The sequence below is a fragment of the Chionomys nivalis genome, chromosome 3 (assembly GCF_950005125.1).
Source record: "Chionomys nivalis chromosome 3, mChiNiv1.1, whole genome shotgun sequence".
NCBI classification, from domain to species: Eukaryota; Metazoa; Chordata; class Mammalia; order Rodentia; family Cricetidae; genus Chionomys; species Chionomys nivalis.
In genome coordinates this window covers 123,400,776-123,419,296 of record NC_080088.1, presented here as the reverse complement: position 1 = coordinate 123,419,296, position 18,521 = coordinate 123,400,776, and the positions used below count along the sequence as shown (strand labels likewise).

Sequence of the window (18,521 nt, the reverse complement as noted above, 5' to 3'; positions counted from 1 at the left end):
GACAGGAAGGCACACTGGGGTTCCATTCTTTCCCTTTTATTTTACTGTGGTGTGTGTGTGCCGCAGGGAAGTACAGCCGTGGGTCCAAAGCTCCCAGGGAAAGGCCAGACTCTAGCATATGAAACAGGAATTTTTTTTTTTTTTTAATAAAACAGTGTCTAATTTTCTCCCAGAGAATCAGAGACATTCCAGTTCCATCCTTGGATTTCTGGTCTTGCAAGGCACGGGCTCTGGTTTGATCTCCGTGGTGTTCAGCCTGTGCTACAAAAGGATACCCCTGAGGAAAAGCCATGTGGGAGCTGATGGGCAGGCATGGGTGCATGAGTGCTGTAGGCAGTCTCCCTGTCCTAGGCCCTGGGCCTCAGTAACTCAGTGCTGAGACATGAGACAGGCCTAGGCCACACTGAGACTGTGTATGGAAATGTACAGCGGCTTGAAGAAAACATACCAAGTTTCTCATTAGTCATTTTTTTTTTTTTTGGTTTTTCGAGACAGGGTTTCTCTGTGGTTTTGGAGCCTGTCCTGGAACTAGCTCTGTAGATAAGGCTGGTCTCGAACTCACAGAGATCCGCCTGCCTCTGCCTCCCAAGTGCTGGGATTAAAGGCGTGCGCCACCACCGCCTGGCTCTCATTAGTCATTTTTATATAGCATTCATGTTGATTTGCTCAAGGGCTTTACATACCAGGTTGAATAAAAGATATTTGCGTTGATGGGTAAAGTTGCACAGCGGGGTCCCATTTGACTCCTGTTGACAGCAGCAGGTGACACTGGGAGGGTCACACCCTCAAGTCCTTGGTCTTACCCTCTGTCGGAGGACTTTTTCTTCCCTATTTAACCTGGCTGGTTTCACCTATCTGGACCTCACCTCCATGCTTAACATGGTTGCAGAAACTTCTGGTCACTCCTAACCACGCCTTTGCTTCATCACCTTCCTGGCATGTCTCATGGCTTCACGTGCCTGTGACGGTTTGTGTGTCCTGTTATCTGTATATCATCTGTACCCTGTCAGGAATAGATAGTGCAGGGGAACAAGAACTCCAGTCACCTGGTTTACGTTGTCCCATGGAGGTAGAACAAGAGGCGCTCAGTAAATGTTGCTGAGGGAAGATGGATGGATGGATGATGGACAGACTGGATCTGTGATGGATAAATGGAGTGATTGTGTAAATGGTGGATTGATGGGGTACATAGATGAGGGGGTGTGGGGGAGAAGTGTGTAAATGGTGAATTGATGGGGTACATAGATGAGGGGGTGTGGGGAGAAGTGTGTAAATGGTGAATTGATGGGGTACAAGATGAGAGGGGTGTGGGGGAGAAGTGTGTAAATGGTGGATTGATGGGGTACATAGATGAGAGGGTGTGGGGAGAAGTGTGTAAATGGTGAATTGATGGGGTACATAGATGAGAGGGTGTGGGGAGAAGTGTGTAAATGGTGGATTGGTGGGGTACATAGATGAGGGGGTGTGGGGGAGAAGTGTGTAAATGGTGGATTGATGGGGTACATAGATGAGAGGGGCATGGGGAGAAGTGTGTAAATGGTGGATTGATGGGGTACATAGATGAGAGGGGCATGGGGAGAAGTGTGTAAATGGTGGATTGATGGGGTACATAGATGAGGGGTGTGGGGAGAAGTGTGTAAATGGTGGATTGATGGGGTACATAGATGAGGGGTGTGGGGGAGAAGTGTGTAAATGGTGGATTGATGGGGTACATAGATGAGGGGTGTGGGGGAGAAGTGTGTAAATGGTGGATTGATGGGGTACATAGATGAGGGGTGTGGGGGAGAAGTGTGTAAATGGTGGATTGATGGGGTACATAGATGAGGGGGTGTGGGGAGAAGTGTGTAAATGGTGGATTGATGGGGTACATAGATGAGGGGGGCATGGGGAGAAGTGTGAAAGTGATAGGTGGGGCGGGTGGAGAACTGGGGGAACAGAGGATGGGTAGGTGGATGGGTATTTGAATAGACATGTCAGTGATGGCCTGGATTTTACTCTGTCCATTTCTCCTGCAATGACACTTATCTTCTTTTCTAGGTCTTGAAAGGAGACTATAAAACGCCAGCCAATCTGAAAGGATATTTTCAGGTTAGAAAGCCCAGAGCGGGAGTTCTGCTTTCTGTTTTTCTGGCTGGACCCCACCTAAGAGTTGTTCCATAGCTGCTGCACTTTGCCATGGATGGATGGATGATGAATGGATGGATGGATGCATAGATGGATGGATGGGTGGGTGGATGACACTCATCATAAACCTGACTAGTGCTGAGTGGTTGGGGGGGCTGTGTCTTTAAGTGACTCCTCTAGCCGAGGCCAATCTCAGCAGTACTTTTCAGCTGTTCCGCCCCTTGTTCTCTGACTGGAAGATGACTGGAGACTCTGTGAAGACTTTAATTCTCTAACTTAAACCCCATCCTAAGGTGACAGTTGTCAAGCACATCCACGTACATACTTTTCTTCTGTATCTGAAGATAAGAGTTACAGGATTGTGGGGCATGTGACTAAGTGGCCATGAGCCACACTTCCCCATGCATTCCAACAGCTGGGCCCACCATCCCTGTGCTGTCCCTGAGGACAGTTCATGCAATGTCAGGGGCAGTACAGCCTGCGCCTTCTGACAGCATGGGCTTGTATTCTGACACCATTATGCTCCCTTGGAGGCTAAAATGCTCTTTCAAATGATGAGATGGTCATGACATGGGTGACCTTGTGCATGTATTTACTTTTGTAAGTGAGGTGGTACATGTTTATACATGTTTACATGTTCTTAGGGAGGCCAAATGTGAATATCAGGCATCTTCCTCAATCTGTCTTCCTTCATGCATGTGCATGCGAGCCTGTCTTTGTGTGCACACATACATACACACATCCCCTACCTTTCTACCTTGTGGGCCACCTTACGGCAGTCACCATCTTAATGCTCAAACTCTGGGTGTGTGAATTGGGGACAGCGGTGTTCTGCTGTTACCTTTGTTGCCTGTGTGTACATTTTGTGCTGATTGTGCTTCTATGGCACACCTGCTGTCATGGGATCTCCATGTCTGCTGGGTGAGGTCGTGACCCTTTTGGATGACCATATTATGTATACTGATATGCCTACCCAAGTTGGCTCAACTACTCCCTTCCATGGGTTCTTGATTTCGCAGCGTCTTACGAAATGTCCTATGTGGGGAAAAGGAACCTGTTCTCTTAGATTGCAGCTTTAAGGGCTGGACCAGCAGTGGGGTTGAAGCCTGGGAGGGTGGAGCAGATAGATACAACACACGATGCACCTGTCACCTGGGAGATCCTGTCCTGAGCACAGTGAACCCCTCATGTGTCCTGTGGGGGGTTCCTGGTGGGGAGTGAAAGAGGAAGGTTTCCTGGGGAGGGGGTTCCTGGTGGCTCCAGAGTCTCCAGTCAGTGGGCTCGGACTGGGTCTCCTAGAAGGAAAAAGAACCCCCCCTCATCCACCACTTGACCTTGACCCGTTCATCCGCCTGTGTCCCTCCAGGTGAACCAGAACAGCACCTCCCCGCACCTGGGAAGTTCGTGATGTCCAGGTGAGCTCTCCTGCTGCCTCCCTGAGGCTCCCAGCCCTGGCTAAAGTGCCCATCCTTTCAGCCTTCTCTCAGATGTGTCCACTAAGGTGGACAGATCCCGGCCCATCTCGTTTCCATGGTGACTGGCTAGGGAGCTATTTATAGAATGGAGGCTTAGTCTGTGAGGCGCAGGAAGGATCGTGGAGGCAGTAGTCCTAAGCCCCATGGTTACAACACACAATGCCCCTGTCACCTGGGAGATCCTATCCTGAGCACAGTGAACCCCTCATGTGTCCTGTGTGTACGTGGGGGGAGGTTCCTGGTGGGGAGAGAGAGAGAAAAGAGGAAGGTGGCTTCTGTCAAACCACCTCTGTAACAGCCTCAGCCTTGGCTCACAGCGACCAGTGTTCTCTAGTCATCGTGGGGCTCTTCCAAGAGTGCCCCAAGGTGTTGGCCAGTTGATGCTTTGTGCATAGCACACAAGGGACACACAGCTCCCCGCTGTACAGAAAACCCCATGGCCGTCTGTATCACACACCAGCGGCTGACTTCCTCCGGTGCCACTTGCAGCCTTGACTCTTTCCCAGGGATTTTAAGTTGGGGACCATCCAATCTCTGGCAGTCAGGATTCCCTCAACAACTGTGCGGAAGGATTCATTACAAAGAGAACCTGGAAGAGAAAAGTGCTCGCCGTCTGCCTCTGCTGCCCTCTTCTTCTGCAGATCTGTTAGGGTCCTAGACCAGCCCATTTCCAAAGCCGGCTCAATCCTAACTGACCGTTTAAATGAGATGCCACATACAGGGCCTGTCAGCCAACCCAGTATGGATTGGCTTGAAATAGGGACTGATACTTGTCTTTCCTCTGAAACTCATTGTATTTAACAGATAATTTTTTTTTGGCGGTGGGTGGGGTGCACTGTTGAAACCAGAGCTTCATGCATTGACCTTCTCAGTTCTGGCACGTGCAGGCAGGTGCTCTAACATGGACCTGTTTGTCTCTTTTACTTGTTGAGATAGGATCTCATTAAGCTGTTCAGGGTGGTCTTGGATTCACTGTAGCCTTGATAGACCTTCAGCATGTGACCCTCCTGCCTCAGTATCCTGAGTAGCTGGAAAGACAGATCAATGCCACCAGGCCTGGCCTCATTTATTCTTTGTAATTCAGAGAAGAGGATCAGAGACCAGGTTAATATGTAGGTGAGAACTCAAGAGCCAGTTTTACATTTAGATTCTCCCCAGCCATCTGGAATGTATATCTATAAAACCTGTGCACTCCTAGGAATGGACAGAGACAAAGTAGCCTCCTTTGGCCTCTGTGGGCACCTGCAACCCCATGTGTGCAGACATACTAACAATAAAATAAGTGGCACACACCTTTAATACCATCACTCAGGGAGCAGAGGTGGCTGGATCTCTGTGAGTTCTGTGCCAGCCTAGCCTATATGTATCAAGTTCCAGTACAGCCAGTGTTGTATAGTGAGATCCTGTCTCAAAAATGGAGGGGTGGGGTAGAAAACAAAACAAACAACATTGCCCCGTGCTGATGCCTCCTCCCCTTCCTCAGCCTCTGCAGGGCTCAGATGTTGTGTGCACACAGAAGTTGGACTAACCCGAGCACATTGCTTCCCCTCAGTCATGTCATGGTCTGCGGAGGCCGCGCGTTCATCTCAGTGGAAACAAACGTGGAACCTCTGCCTTTGGATGCTTCAGGGTGGACATCGAGGAGGAGACTACTGCAGCTTCAGAAACTTAGGAATTTTCTATTTTTTTTTTTCTCCTTGAGAACTTTTTTTTAAAGAATTGAATTTGCTATCTTCCCTGATGAACAGGCTCCTTTGGTGGCCTCATTTCCTGGGACAAGACTCGTGACCCATGACCCGTTCCTCTCCTTGACTTGGACTCTGAACTCAGAGGATCTATTTAAGAGTTTAATATATGGCCTTTCCTCCGTCCTTTAGTCCTGTTCAGTTTCACAGAGAGAAGAATTTATTTGAATAAAGTAACAGGCTGCTGTGTGTGCCTTACTTCACACAGAGTGAATAGGGTTCTTTTCTGCCCTCACAAGGGGTGACAGGTGACACTGGAAGACATAACCGTGCTGCTAAGGGCACCGCTGAGCTCCCACTATCCCACAGGAAGAAGAAAGGAAAAGCGGAGTCCAGAAAGATCAGTGTGGGGGGTTCCTCCTGGTAAAGTTAGCGGTCATTTGAGTAATTCTCGCACGAGGCTATCTGGCAACAGATAGAGCATTCAGCTTAGCTCTTAGACCCAGGCTGTTGTTGGAGGTGAAACAAGCAAACATGGATCTTATCCACCAGTCCCCTGGAGGGTGTGCCCCAAGCCCCCTCCATACCCAGATGTTAGTTACTGCAGCCCAGTTCTCTCAGGGAACATGTGTCAGTGCCTTGGAGGCAATCTCTCTGGTGTTGTAAGGAGGGGTTGCTTGATTGTTTCCCAGCCACCCAGCAGCTCAGACCCGAAATAATCACACAGAAACTATATATTTCCAAGCTGTTTCCTGCTTTGTTGGGCGAAGTAGTTTTTTGAGGGTTGTTCAAGGTGACTTTTAGGGGGTCTTGGTCCATCAAACCATATTTGTCTGAAAGCAATCTACAGGTTCTCATCCTCTGTGGAAACAAAAAAAAAAGAACCTTTTTTTCAAAGCAACATATACTTAGACTCAAATTCTGAAGTCAAGATATCTTTAAAGTATATATGTTGATTACTTAACTCCTTCACAGTCAAAAAATTCAAAGAAAACACAATAATATACGTAGTCCAGACTCTATATTCCATTTTTATGTGGCTTATTTTTTTACTCCTCCAACCCATGACTGTCTGTACTGTCTCTTTAAAGACTACCTTTTTAAAAAATACCATTTACTTCTTTTTATAACTGTCTATATTCTTTTTCTTCTCCCAAGCCTACATGCATTTATCCAACACTGTGACCCATTTAGATGTCTTTTATGTCTGAATCTGTCCTATTGTGTATCTGTAGTTCTTTACTGTCCAGGAGCACATCTTAAAAGCTTAAGCTGCAGTATTGCTAGATCAAATATGGCCACGCCTGCTTGCCCCACCCAGTCCAGCATGGCGGAGCTGTTTGCTGCCTCTGAGAGCCATACATTGCCCCATTTTCAGGCACACAGGCGGTTTATAATGCTATTAAGAGAGTTGTAGCATGTTGCTCACAAACCCCATTTAAATGCTCCATAGCCAGACCTCTCAAGAAAGAGAGCGTTCGCACTGGCAGCACAGCCCAGAAAGTCAGCATTTCAAAACCACATAATCGGGAAAACCTCTCTTAAAGAAGCTTCTAGCAAACAGAGCCCACCCAAGAAAATGCTACTACCAAACCATGCTTAACTCTGTTCTTTTGTCTCTAGGATTCCTTTTTACGTTTTCTCAGGTTTTATGTGGATTTAGTCAACCATATTGGTGCCAATTTGTTGTAAGTAGGGGCTGCTTGTTTGTTCCCGGCCACCCAACAGCTCAGACCCAAAATAATCACACAGAAACTATATTATTTAAAACACTGGCCCATTAGCACTGCTTATTGGCTAACACTTATATCTTAATTTAACCTATTTCTAGTAATCTGTATATTGCCACATGGCTGTGGTTTACTGGGTAAAGTTTCCAGCATCCGTTACTGGTGGGGCTACATAGCTTCTCCCTGACTCCGCCTCCTTTCTCCCAGCATTCGGTTTAGTTTTCCCATGCCTAGCTCTGTTCTACCCTTTCACTAGCTCAAGACAGTTTCTTTATTAACCAATGGTATTCACAGCATACAGAGAGGAATCCCACATCACTCTGGAGGTGCTAAGGGCCCAATTTTTAGCTCTGGCCTGCTGAGTTTACTGTGCAGTGTGATCCCTAGATGCTCTGTAACTAGCTGACCAAGAGCAGCTTCACAAGGGCTGTTTGCCCACACCTTGCCTGGCTTCTTGGGATAAGCTGTGAGGCTTAGGGAGACCATGGCTTGCGTTGTCCAGGGGTATAGATTTAGCTAGGGAGGGTCTATGTTGCCCTTAGTTTCCATCACAACAGGACGCATGTGACAGACATTCAGGTTACAGTGGGCAGTGAAGCAGAGAGGGGCATGCCAGGGCTCAGCTGGTCTTCCCTTTCTCTTCCCCTTGAGTCTGAGCCCCAAGCTTACGGGATGGTGCTGCACACATGCAGGACCAGTCTTTTCCCTTTAGCTCGCTGTTTCTGGAAACGTCCTCTTGGCCATTCTGAGAGCTCCGCTCATCCAGTCTCACAGGAACCTCTACACCAGTCAGGTTGATGATGAAGTTACTTTCTGACTTGCTGCTTCATCTGTACAATGGGTCTCCTTAAAACTTCATGATCACTAAAAACAACCAACTGTGGCATGGGCAGTGCCCCTGTGTGACAGCATCTGCCCCTTTTCTTCAGACTGGTGAGAGGGTGACCAGGCCTCTGAGATCCTTCCTTTTCCTTACTTTTTTATTACACTTATTTGTTCATGGGTATGTTGGTGCACATGCCACAGTAGAGGTCAGAGGACAACAGGGTGGGGGGGTCCATGCTCTCCTACTTCATGTGGTTTCAGGGATTGAACTGAGGTGGTCAGACATGGTCAAGCACCTGTGACTGTCCTGAGATTTTCTGTGTATTCATCAATATGCCCAGTTTACCCCGTGTGCTTTCTTCTAGGCATTCCTGACCTCTCTCTCTACATTTGCATTCACTTGCATATGCAACCTGCCCCCTATAGCCTCAACTTGGCATTTACAGGCTATGTGAGGAAATTGTTGCCTGGCTGCTTGGCCTGCTTCCGGTTTGTTGAGCCAGGCATGGTGCACCATAGTTAGCCAGAAGCCAGGCTAGATGGTATGAGATCCTGTTTAAATTTTTTTTCTAAATCTTTTTCTAATATTTAACGATGTGTATGTGTTTGTGGTCTAGGGCATATGCATCTGGCTTTACATGGGATCCAAAGCCATGTCCTTTATACACAGAGTCCTACTGTGGCTCCACAGTTCCCCTGTGTGAGGCATTGTTGTAAGTCATGGAGAGGAGATTCAAAGCACACGGGCGGGCAGGATCCCTGGAACCCGTGTAAAGCTGGAAGAAGGAGGCCAGCTCCACCTTGTCCTCTGACCTCCACGTACGAGCTCTTCTAAGAGATGGGCTATGATGGAGCTTCCGTGCTCGCTCCTCAACACTGCATATCAGCGGAGCTGAAACCCAGCCAGAGTCACGGCCGTGAGTGCCCATGCCCCTGGGTACTGAGTTTTCATTCACAGCTGTCAGCCTGCCTGTGTCATCAGCGCCTCCAGAGAGCAGAGTAATTTCCATTTTAAAAAACTAATGAGAGGGTCTGTGGGTAAAACTTCTTTCCTGGGGGAGATGCGAACAGTATCTACCCTCCTTTCCTAAGATCTTAACAAGCCAAAGTACAGTCCCACCACAGTTCACCCTGGGGAACCAAAGTGTTTATTGGTTTTACTCGCAACACATGGGTGAGGGCACTACTGACTACAGCATGGGTACCTCAAAGCATTCCCAAGGGAAGTGTTCACAAGTACGGTGTGATGGTTTGAATAGCCTTTGGTTCCCACAGACTAGTGTGTTTGAATGCTTGGCACTATAGGGAATGGCACTATTAGGAGGCACCTTGTTGGAGGAAGTGTGTCACTGTGGGGGTGGCCTATAGGGAATGGCACCTTGTTGGAGGAAGTGTGTCGTTGTGGGCTTTGAGGTCTCATATATACTCAAGCAGCATACAGTGGCACAGCCTCCTTCTGGTGCCTGTGGATCAAGATGCAGAACTCTCAACTCCTCCAGCACCACATCTGCCTGCAAAATACCATCTTCCACCGTGATGATAATGATCTGAACCTCTGAACCACAAGCCACCTCAAATGTTTTCCTTTATGAGTTGTCATGATCATGGTGTCTCTTCACAGCAATAGAAACCTTAAGACAGATGTTGGTATCAGGGACTGGGGTATTGCTGTGATTGACCTGACCATGTATTTGGTTGGAGGAATTTGAACTTTGGGGGTTTGGGTTAGAAAAGCAGTGGAATGCTTTAAGTGCTGCTCATACTAATAGGAGCATGGAAGACGGTGGTGCAGAGGGGCTTTTGAAGTGTGGGGATCCGGCTCAAAAGATTTCAGAGGAGATGAGTTTTAGTATGTAGCCTAGAGATCATTCTTGTAATATTTTGGTGAAGAATGTAGCGGCTTTTTGTCCTTGTCCGAAGAGTCTGCTTGAGGCTAAAGTGAAGAGATTTGGATTAATTCCATTAGCAGAGGACATCTCAAACAGCATAGACTCTGTTATGTGGTTATTAGTGTTAATTCTAATGAAGATTTGTACTGAAAAGAAGTGCTGGGCAGTGGTGGTGCACACCATTAATCCCAGCACTCGGGAGGCAGAGACAGGTGGATCTCTGTGAGTTTGAGACCAGCCTGGTCTACAAGAGTGAACTCTGGGACAGACTCCAAAGCTACACAGAGAAACCCTGTCTTGAAAAATAAAAAATAAAGAAGAAGTAAAAGTACAAAATATACAATCTGAGGAGAAAGGGGACACAAGGAAGTGGAATGAAGCTAAGTCCTGTGTTCTAGGAGATGAACAGGTTATGAAATGGAATAAAAGGAGTGAGTTGTGACGTCAGGGCAAGATCCCACCTAGCTGAGCTTCCAGTTTGTGAAAAGGAATTAAAGAACAGCTCAGGTTCGGGTGTCGTGGTGCAGCCTTTAATCCCAGCACTCCAAAGGCAGAAGCTGAGAGATCCTGAGGGTCTGAGGCCAACCTGGTCTATAGACCAAATTTTTGGACAGCCAAGCTTAGGCAGTCAAGGAAACCATAGAAAACAGAAAGTTGGTGAACATGAAATTGAATGTGGGGGTCATGTTCCAGCCCTAGCAAGCAGCAGAACTTGGCAACTTTGGCCACATGGTTCTGGCTTTAGAGTCAAGGATACAAGAAATGGGTTGTAGAATCTCCCTCCATGGCTAGGGAAAGCTGATAAGGCCATACATGTGGCAGGGGTGTCCCTGCATGGAGGCCCAGAGAGGCCACTGAGTGAAGCTGTGAAGATCAAGCCTAGATTGCCTTAGAGACCCACAGAGTTTGGAGATGCCAGAGCCATGGGATACTTGCCAAGGAAAGCTGCTAAGAAGGAGGAGAACCAGCCCAAGAGAAAGAAGTGTGTCACAATCAACAAAGCTGGATGGATGTGGAGATCTGAAGAGCTTTTTGACATCAAACCTGGAGATGTGGAGTTTGGAGCTTGCCCAGCTGGTTTTTGGCCTTGCTTTGGTCCAATATTTCCTCACTATGTTCCCTTTCCTCCATTTTGGAATACCAATGCATATCCTGTGTCATTATATGTTGGAATTATATAATCTGCTTTTTTTATTTTGGTTTTACAAGGCGTTATAGTTAAGTCTTAGAAGAGACTTTGAACTTAAGACCTCTCTCTCTTTCTCTCTCTCTCTCTCTCTCTCTCTCTCTCTCTCTCTCTCTCTCTCTCTCTCTCTCTCTCTCTCTCTCTCTCTGAAACTGAGTTTCTCTGTAGCTTTGGAGCCTGTTCTGGAAACTAGGTCTTATACACCAGGCTGGCCTCAAACTCACAGAGATCCACCTGCCTCTGCCTCCCAAGATTAAAGGCATGCGCCACCAATGCCCAGCAAACTTAGGACTTTTAAACAGTATTGAGACTGATATAGACTATGGGGACTTTTGAAGTTGGACTAAATACATTTTTACATTATGTTATGGCTACATTATGGGGGCCCAGAAGTAGAATGTGGTGGTTTGAATAGGTATGGTCCTCATAGACTCATGCGTTTGAACGCTTGGCCTATAGAGGGTAACACTATTAGAATGTATGACCCTGTTGGAGGAAGTGTGTCACTGTAGGGTGGGCTTTGAGGTCTCATATGCTCAAGCTACATACGCTCAGTGACACAACCTCCTTCTGGTGCCTGTGGATCAAGATGTACATATAACTCTCAGCTTCTTTTCCAGCACCATGTCTGCCTGAATACCACCACGTCCCACCATGATAATGGACTAAACCTCTGAAACTGTAAGCCAACCTGTCTTAAGGTTTCTATGGCTGTAAAGAGACACCATGACTACAGTAACTCTTATAAAGGGCAATATTTAATTGAGATGGCTCACTTACGTACAGTTCCGAGGTTTAGTCCATTATTGTCATGGTGGAAAGCAAAGCAGCATGCAGGCAGACATGGTGCTGGAGCTGAGAGTTTTCCATCTCATTCCAAAGGCAAAAGGAAGTGAACTGTCCCACTGGGCATGGCTTGAACATATGAGACCTGAAAGCCTGTCTCCACAGGGACACAGTTCCTCCAAAGCCACACCCCCTAATAGTGCCACTCCCTTTGGGGGCCATTTTCTTTCAAACCACCACACGGCACCATTTAAATCTTTTCCTGTTGAAAGAGGTATCTGTCTTGTCTGGTTCTGTGGCCATTCAGTCCCAAAGAAACACACAGAAGTCTACATTAATTATAAACTGGTTGACCTATTATCTCAGGCTTCTTATTAACTCTTATATCTTACATTAACCCATAATTCTTGTCTGTGTTAATCATATGGCTTGGTACCTTTTATCAGTGAAGCATTTTCTTCTTGCGTCCTCTGCGTCTAAGTGATGATTGCAGACTGAGCCTTTCCTCTTCCTTCCCAGAATTCTCCTATTCTGGTTGCCCTGCCTCTACTTCCTGTGTGGCTACTGACCAATCAGCATTTTATTAAACCAGTACAATTGACAAATCTTTACAGAGTACAAGACCATTGTCCCACAGCATCTTCCTTTATAAGAGTTGTCATCGTGGCCGTGGTGTCTCTTCACAGCAATAGAGACCCTGACTGAGACATACAGGTAGTAGCTTCCCTTAATCTTTCCCAGTCTCTGTTTAGTCCCTCCTTAGGCTCCCTCCCAGACCATTAGGGAAGAATCTCAGACAATTGGTTGGGAGGGGTTCAGTGTCTCTCCCCAGTGGTCAGTGAGCCTGGGTGTGATCATTTGCAAGCCGACACTGTTGGCCTTTTGCAGATGACAAGTTTGACTTGGAGACTAGCATCTCACAACAGGTCCTTGCCACAAAGCCTCGTGACCCGAATTTCATCCCAGGACCCCACGTGATAGAAGAGAACCAACTCCTGCAGGCTGATGCCTGACTTCCACATGTGTGCTGCAGCATACACGGGTCACAGACACGGCACACAGAGGGTGGGGGAGGCAGGGAGGAAGAGACGGAGGGGGAGCAAATAAATGTAAAAATTAAACAAAACACTCAAATCTGGGTGTGGCACACATCTGAAATCCTATTACTCAAAGGCTGAGGTAGGAAGGATTATTAAATTCAAAGCTAGTCTTGGCTGTATGGTGAGTCCCCATCTCAAATAAACAAATAAAAGCTTAGAGTGTTGGTTCATGACTTTAATTCCAACACTTAGGAGGCAGAGATGGGTGATCTTTGAATTTGAGACCAGCTTGGGCAATAGAGTGGACTCCAATCTCAAATTTAAAAAAAAAATGTATATATCCTCTTGGGCTCAGTGATAGAGTTATGCCGAATTTGCATCAGGACCTGTCCCCAGAGCACACACACAAACTCTTCCTGAGGCTGCAGAGATGACTTGGGAGATGCCATGGTTAATTTTAATATTCCTTGCCACAGATTAGTCACCTGAGCGCTGAGCCTCCTCTGCAGAACTGTCCCCAGCACTGGGGCGATGGTGGTGGTAGTGGCAATGACTTGTGGATCTTGAGAACTCAACGGCCAGCCAATCCCACTGAAACAGTGAACTTAAGGTTAAGTGGAACTTCTCTCGGTGCATAGTAGGGAGAACATGCATGCATATGGGCGCATGCACCCCACACATCTGTGCCCACACCACACACACAACATACAACACAGACAATAAGTAACTTTTTTTGGAGACTCTGTGTAGCTCTGGCTGTTCTGAGACTTGCTCTGTAGGCCAGGCTAGTTCGAACCCCCCAACTACCCAAGTGCTGGGATCAAAGGTGTGCTCCACCATGCTGGGCCACAATAAATAATTAAAACACAAACCCTCCTCCTGATGGGTTCCATGGCTCACACTTAGATTCCAGGAGACAGAGGCAGGTGATCTCTGCAAATGGATGTCAGTCTTGTTCTTGTATGTAGTGAGTTCCAAGGCAGTCAGGGAACATCAACAAAACCTCTTCCTGTATCTACCCAAAGAGTAACCCCTGCCTCTGGGGATGGACAGTGTCTGTGTTAGGAGCACAGAAGACTCATGGCTGGGCAGCAAAGAACACTCAGATCTTCCCTGTGCCCTTCCTCTCGGGCTGCATGCAGAGAACATGAGAACTACCACAGTGGAATCATAGGTGCTGAGAGCTGGTGAGTCTAGCTCACTGACTCTCCAGACAGACACTGACGGTCTGTCTTCCAGAGGCTTCCTTGTTCTCAGCTAGAGTGCCTGAAGGCTTCCACATGGCCATCTAAGACAACCAGGCTGCTCATATTGTTCAGGCTCTTCCCTGAGCAGTAGATATTTCAGATGTGACTGGTGATTTCTCCCCCTCTCATCCTCTCCCCCCAACCCTAAGACAAGGTTTCTGTCTGTAACCCTGACTTTCTTGGAACTCGATCTGTAGACCAGGCTGGCCTCCAACTCATAGAGATCCACCTGCCTGTGTCTCCCGAGTGCTGGGATTAAAGGTATGTGCCACCACGGCCTGACTGTGACTGATAATTTTAAAAATGAGCCTGCAACCTTGTGTTTCTGTTTGTATGGAGTCCTCCCTCCATGAAGAGAAGCATATGGACACAGATACTTCTCAACCGTGGGACATGCCATTGGCCATGTCCATCGTTAGGAACGCACTGGGCAGGCAGAGCTCTCAGCTGCTCTTCCCCGGCCTTGGCCACTACTTTGTTTAGGTGGTTTCCTCACTGGCCTAGAACGGGCCAAGTCGGTTAGGATGGCTGGTGAGAAAGCCTCAGTGATCCACCTGAATCCGCCTAATCAGGGCTGGGATTAAAAGTGCCTGCCACCATGGCTAGTTTTTGTTTGTTTGTTTGTTTGTTTTTGACATGAGTTCTGGATCAAACTCTGTCCTCACGCTTTCTTTTTCTTTTTATTTCTTTTCTTTCTTTTTTTTTGTATTTTGAGACAGGGTTTCTTTGTGTAACAGCCTTGGCTCTTCCGGAAATTTGCTCTGTAGACCAGGCTGGTCTCAAACTCAGGGAGATCCACCAGCCTCTGTCCCTGAGTGCTGAGTTAAAAGTGTGTGCCACCACTGCCCAGAGTAGGTCCTTAGACTTTGAAGCAAGTGCTTTACCCACCAAGCTCTGTCCCCCAGCACACTGTGCGGTTTCAATTGTCCTGTAAATATTTTTGTTTTTACGTGTGTGGTTGTTTTGCCCACCTGGTGCTCAAGGAGGCAGAAGAGGACATCAGAGCCTCTGGAACTGGAATTACAGACAGTTGTATATAAGCTGGCTATGTGGCTTCTGGGACCCGAACCCAAGTCTTCTGCAAAAGAAACAAATGCTCCTAACTGCTGGGTTATTTCTGCAGCCCTTCCCACACACTGTGTGCTTCTGAGGGCCCTAGCTTTGCAGAGCTCCCCAGCAGCACGGCTTTCTCTATAGTGCAGGGCCTTCTGAGACTAAACCAGAAACCAGAAACTATATGCAAAAACTCTTAAAGGGAAGCCAGGTTTGCTGATCTCAGCCAATCTGGGTTTTCAATCCTGCCAAGTTCAGCACACCATGTCTATTTTTGTAGCAGACTTCAAAATAAGAATGAGGCATGTGCCACGGCATAATGTCACTGTCCTAAGAAAAAGTACTTGTGCTAGACTTTAAATACATCAGCTTTGAAATTGCCACCTAAGGGTTGTTTCTATGGTACCAGCCTATTTAAAGTTGTGACTGAGCCAGGCTCCCCACACCCCACACAATCTTTAAAAACTACACAGGGAACGATCAGAAGCATGGAAAGTAAGTCGGGGGGGGGGGGAGCACTAGAAGCTCCCTTTGAAGGCTGAGAAAGAGATGGTGTCTCAGAGGTCTTTGACTGTGACCTTGAGTGTGTGGAAGTCCCTCTGTCACCTCAGAGAAGAAAGTAGTGATATGCCTGCATTCCTGGGGGCCAGGCCTGGTTCTGTTCTTGCCTCAAGCTGCAGGCATTTGCCCTCTCCCAAGGCCCTCTCTATATTCTCTTCTCTGGAAGGAGGGGGATGGACCGATGAGTGTCAGAGGGCCTACCACATTCCTGATGAGGAGCCGTGTTGTTTAGAACCCCCTACATGTCTTAGTACCTCATTGAGCATCTAGACATGGCCCTGCATGTCCCCAAGTTCCAAGGCTAGGTCTTTATCTGAGAAATGACAGGACATAGGGATGGATATAAGGGTCCCTGAATCTATGTCTCTGAATATTTTTTTATCTTTGCTTTCCCAAAGGCTGAACATTTGAACTGAGAATTTCGTTCTTTCTCTAGACAGGGTTTCTCTGTGTAGTCCTGGCTGTCTTGGAACTCATTATGTAGACCAGGTTGGCCATGAACTCACAAACTCAGCGATCCATCTACCTCTGCATCCAGAGTGCTAGAATTTAAGGTGTGCGCCACCACTGTCTGGCCTTAAACTGTGGAATCTTGATGAAGGACACGTCAGTCTTTGAGGTGGGGAGGTTTCCATGTGGAGTTAGGTTATTGGTCTAGATTCCAGGGGCTTATATTCACCCCTGTCTCCAATCATTTCTCAGAAAAAAAAAAAAAAACCTAGTCTTGGGACCTGAGCACATCCAGGCTCATGTCTGTGAAACTTCCCTTCCTCAGAAAAGTATAAAAGCAGACCCCCATTTCTTCCTCATGGGCTGAGTCTCTGTAAGTCTGTTGTAGTCTGTCTTTGGTTCTGGGGCTCTGAACTCTCCTTGGAGGCCCCACTATACCTGTCTGTCTGTCTGTCCATGGCGTTAATTGCTTTTCTAATGAGCTCCTCACTTCCCAGCAATCTGTTTCAGTGTCCCTCTTACTGCCCCTGCTAACCTTCCACCCATCCCGTTTGTTATACTGTTTGGGTGCAGCTCCTATGCACTCTTTTACTAGGACCAGTGGATAATGAACGGATTTATTTCCCAGCCAGTTTGGAATGCTCTTGTTAGCTCTAGTTGTCAGCTTGACACCATCACCCGCAAGGAAAGCTTTGATGGATTGTCCAGATCAGCTTGGCCTGTGGGCGTGTCTATTTGGGATGGTCTGGATAGTTACTCGAAGCAGGAGGACCCAGACCACTGTGGGCATCACCAAGGTAGGTGGTCCTGGGCTGTATAACAAAGCTAGCTAAACGTGGGTGAGTCCGTGAATGAGCCAGGGGACCGTCCAGCAAGCAGCATTCCTCCGTGGTTTCTGGAAATCCCATCCTGATTTCCCTCGATGATGAACTTGTTACGAAAAGGATGGAATCTGCCTCTAGGTTAGTGTCCCCCAACATTTCTAACTCTTCCATACAGTTCCTCATGTTGTGGTGACCCACAACCATAAAATTATTTTCACTGCTACTACATAACTAATTTTACTACTGTTATGAATCATAATGTAAATATTTTTGGAGATAGAGGTTCCCCAGAGGGGTTGTGACTCACAGGTTGAGAACACTAAGTGAAGTGATGCTTTTGTCTCCCCCCCTCCCTTATGGGTTAATCCAGTGGGGCAGGTCAAGGACCTGCTTAAGGTGACCCTCATGAAGGCTCATCTTAAAATAATGTAAATTCCCACCCAGGTTCATTTGGGTCTTTCTGAGTTCTGACTCAGAAAAATATAACTCTTACTTTTTCTTTTTGTTTCTTTTTTTTCTTTCATTTCTCTTAATTTTTTGGAGACAAGATCTCATTATTTAGCCCTGGATATGCCGGAACTTGCTATCTAGGCCAGTTCTTGCTGAGATCCAATCACCTGTGTTTCTCCAGTGCTGAAATTAAAGAAAGAGCTGTGTAATCGTGCCCAGCACAGTTTTCTTTTGTCTTTTTAGTTTGGGGTTTGGTCAGAACCTAAGTGTGAGAAGGTTTCTGTTTTGGTTTATTAAAGATAGCTAGTTTGCCCAAGGGACAGTATTGTATAACACACATGCGCGCACGCACACACACGCACGCACACACACACACACACACACACACACAATGTGAGACTCTTGTAGGATATGCCCAGCCCCAGAGCCAGGCCTTTCTGAAACTTGACTATCACAGCTTCCCCTTTGCGAGGATTGTGAAGTAGTCAATCATGCCAAGTTGAGGTTGAGCCCCTACAATGGGTGCCACACAGACCCCATCCTCATCAGAAGAGAAATGAACTCGTAGCTCGGGTGCGCTTGCCTGCCTGGGCTCCTTTCACTTTGTCACGTGCGGGCATATTCTTCCCCAGTGTAAGTAGACTTAACATCCTTGCTCATTCTCTGAAGGCCTTCCCCACCCCCACCACGTGATTGACCTCGAGCCACGGCTTTCCCCTTCTCCAGGCTCCTCCCCGTGGTAGTTTCTAGATTTCTAGCTTGCCTTCCCTGGGTTTTTTCTTTAAATTTGTACTTTGGGCATCCAGACCTCCCTCCGCCCCCAGACAGGGTTTCTCTGTGTAACAGTCCTAGCTGTCCTGGAACTAACTCTTGTAGATCAGGCTGGCCTCAAACTCACAGAGATCGACTCCCTCAGCCTCTCAAGTGCTGGGATTACAGGTGGGCGCCACCACCACCTGGCCAGACTTATCTTCTAATGCCCACTCCCTGCCATGTGGCTGACCTCCATGCTGGTGTCTTAAATGGCATCATGCCTTTCCTTCTTCTTTCCATTCTCCTCGGGCAGCTGGGAGAGCTACAGCTTGCCTGCCCTGGAAGGACTGTCCTCTAGCTTGCATTTGGATCTGTCCTTAAATTCTTTCATGAATGTGACTAAAATCCCAAGAAGGGACCCTGACTTCACCAGTTACCATGGC

The 18,521-nt window shown here is 47.4% G+C and overlaps 1 protein-coding gene across 2 annotated transcripts in view; it reads left to right on the top strand.

The window, feature by feature from the left end:
* Positions 1-5,566, top strand: part of Tpst2 (tyrosylprotein sulfotransferase 2) — a 36,232-nt gene extending 30,666 nt beyond the window's left edge. Inside the window, exons 4-6 of one of the 2 annotated variants that reach the window (XM_057764909.1) lie at positions 2,038-2,088; positions 3,491-3,539; positions 5,152-5,566. In XM_057764909.1, the coding sequence (XP_057620892.1) occupies positions 2,038-2,088; positions 3,491-3,532 (93 nt within the window). In that variant the 3' untranslated portion in view covers positions 3,533-3,539; positions 5,152-5,566. Of the gene's footprint in view, positions 1-2,037; positions 2,089-3,490; positions 3,540-5,082 lie in introns of both variants that reach the window. The other variant, XM_057764907.1, reaches the window with a different exon arrangement.
* Positions 5,567-18,521: the final 12,955 nt, after the last annotated feature.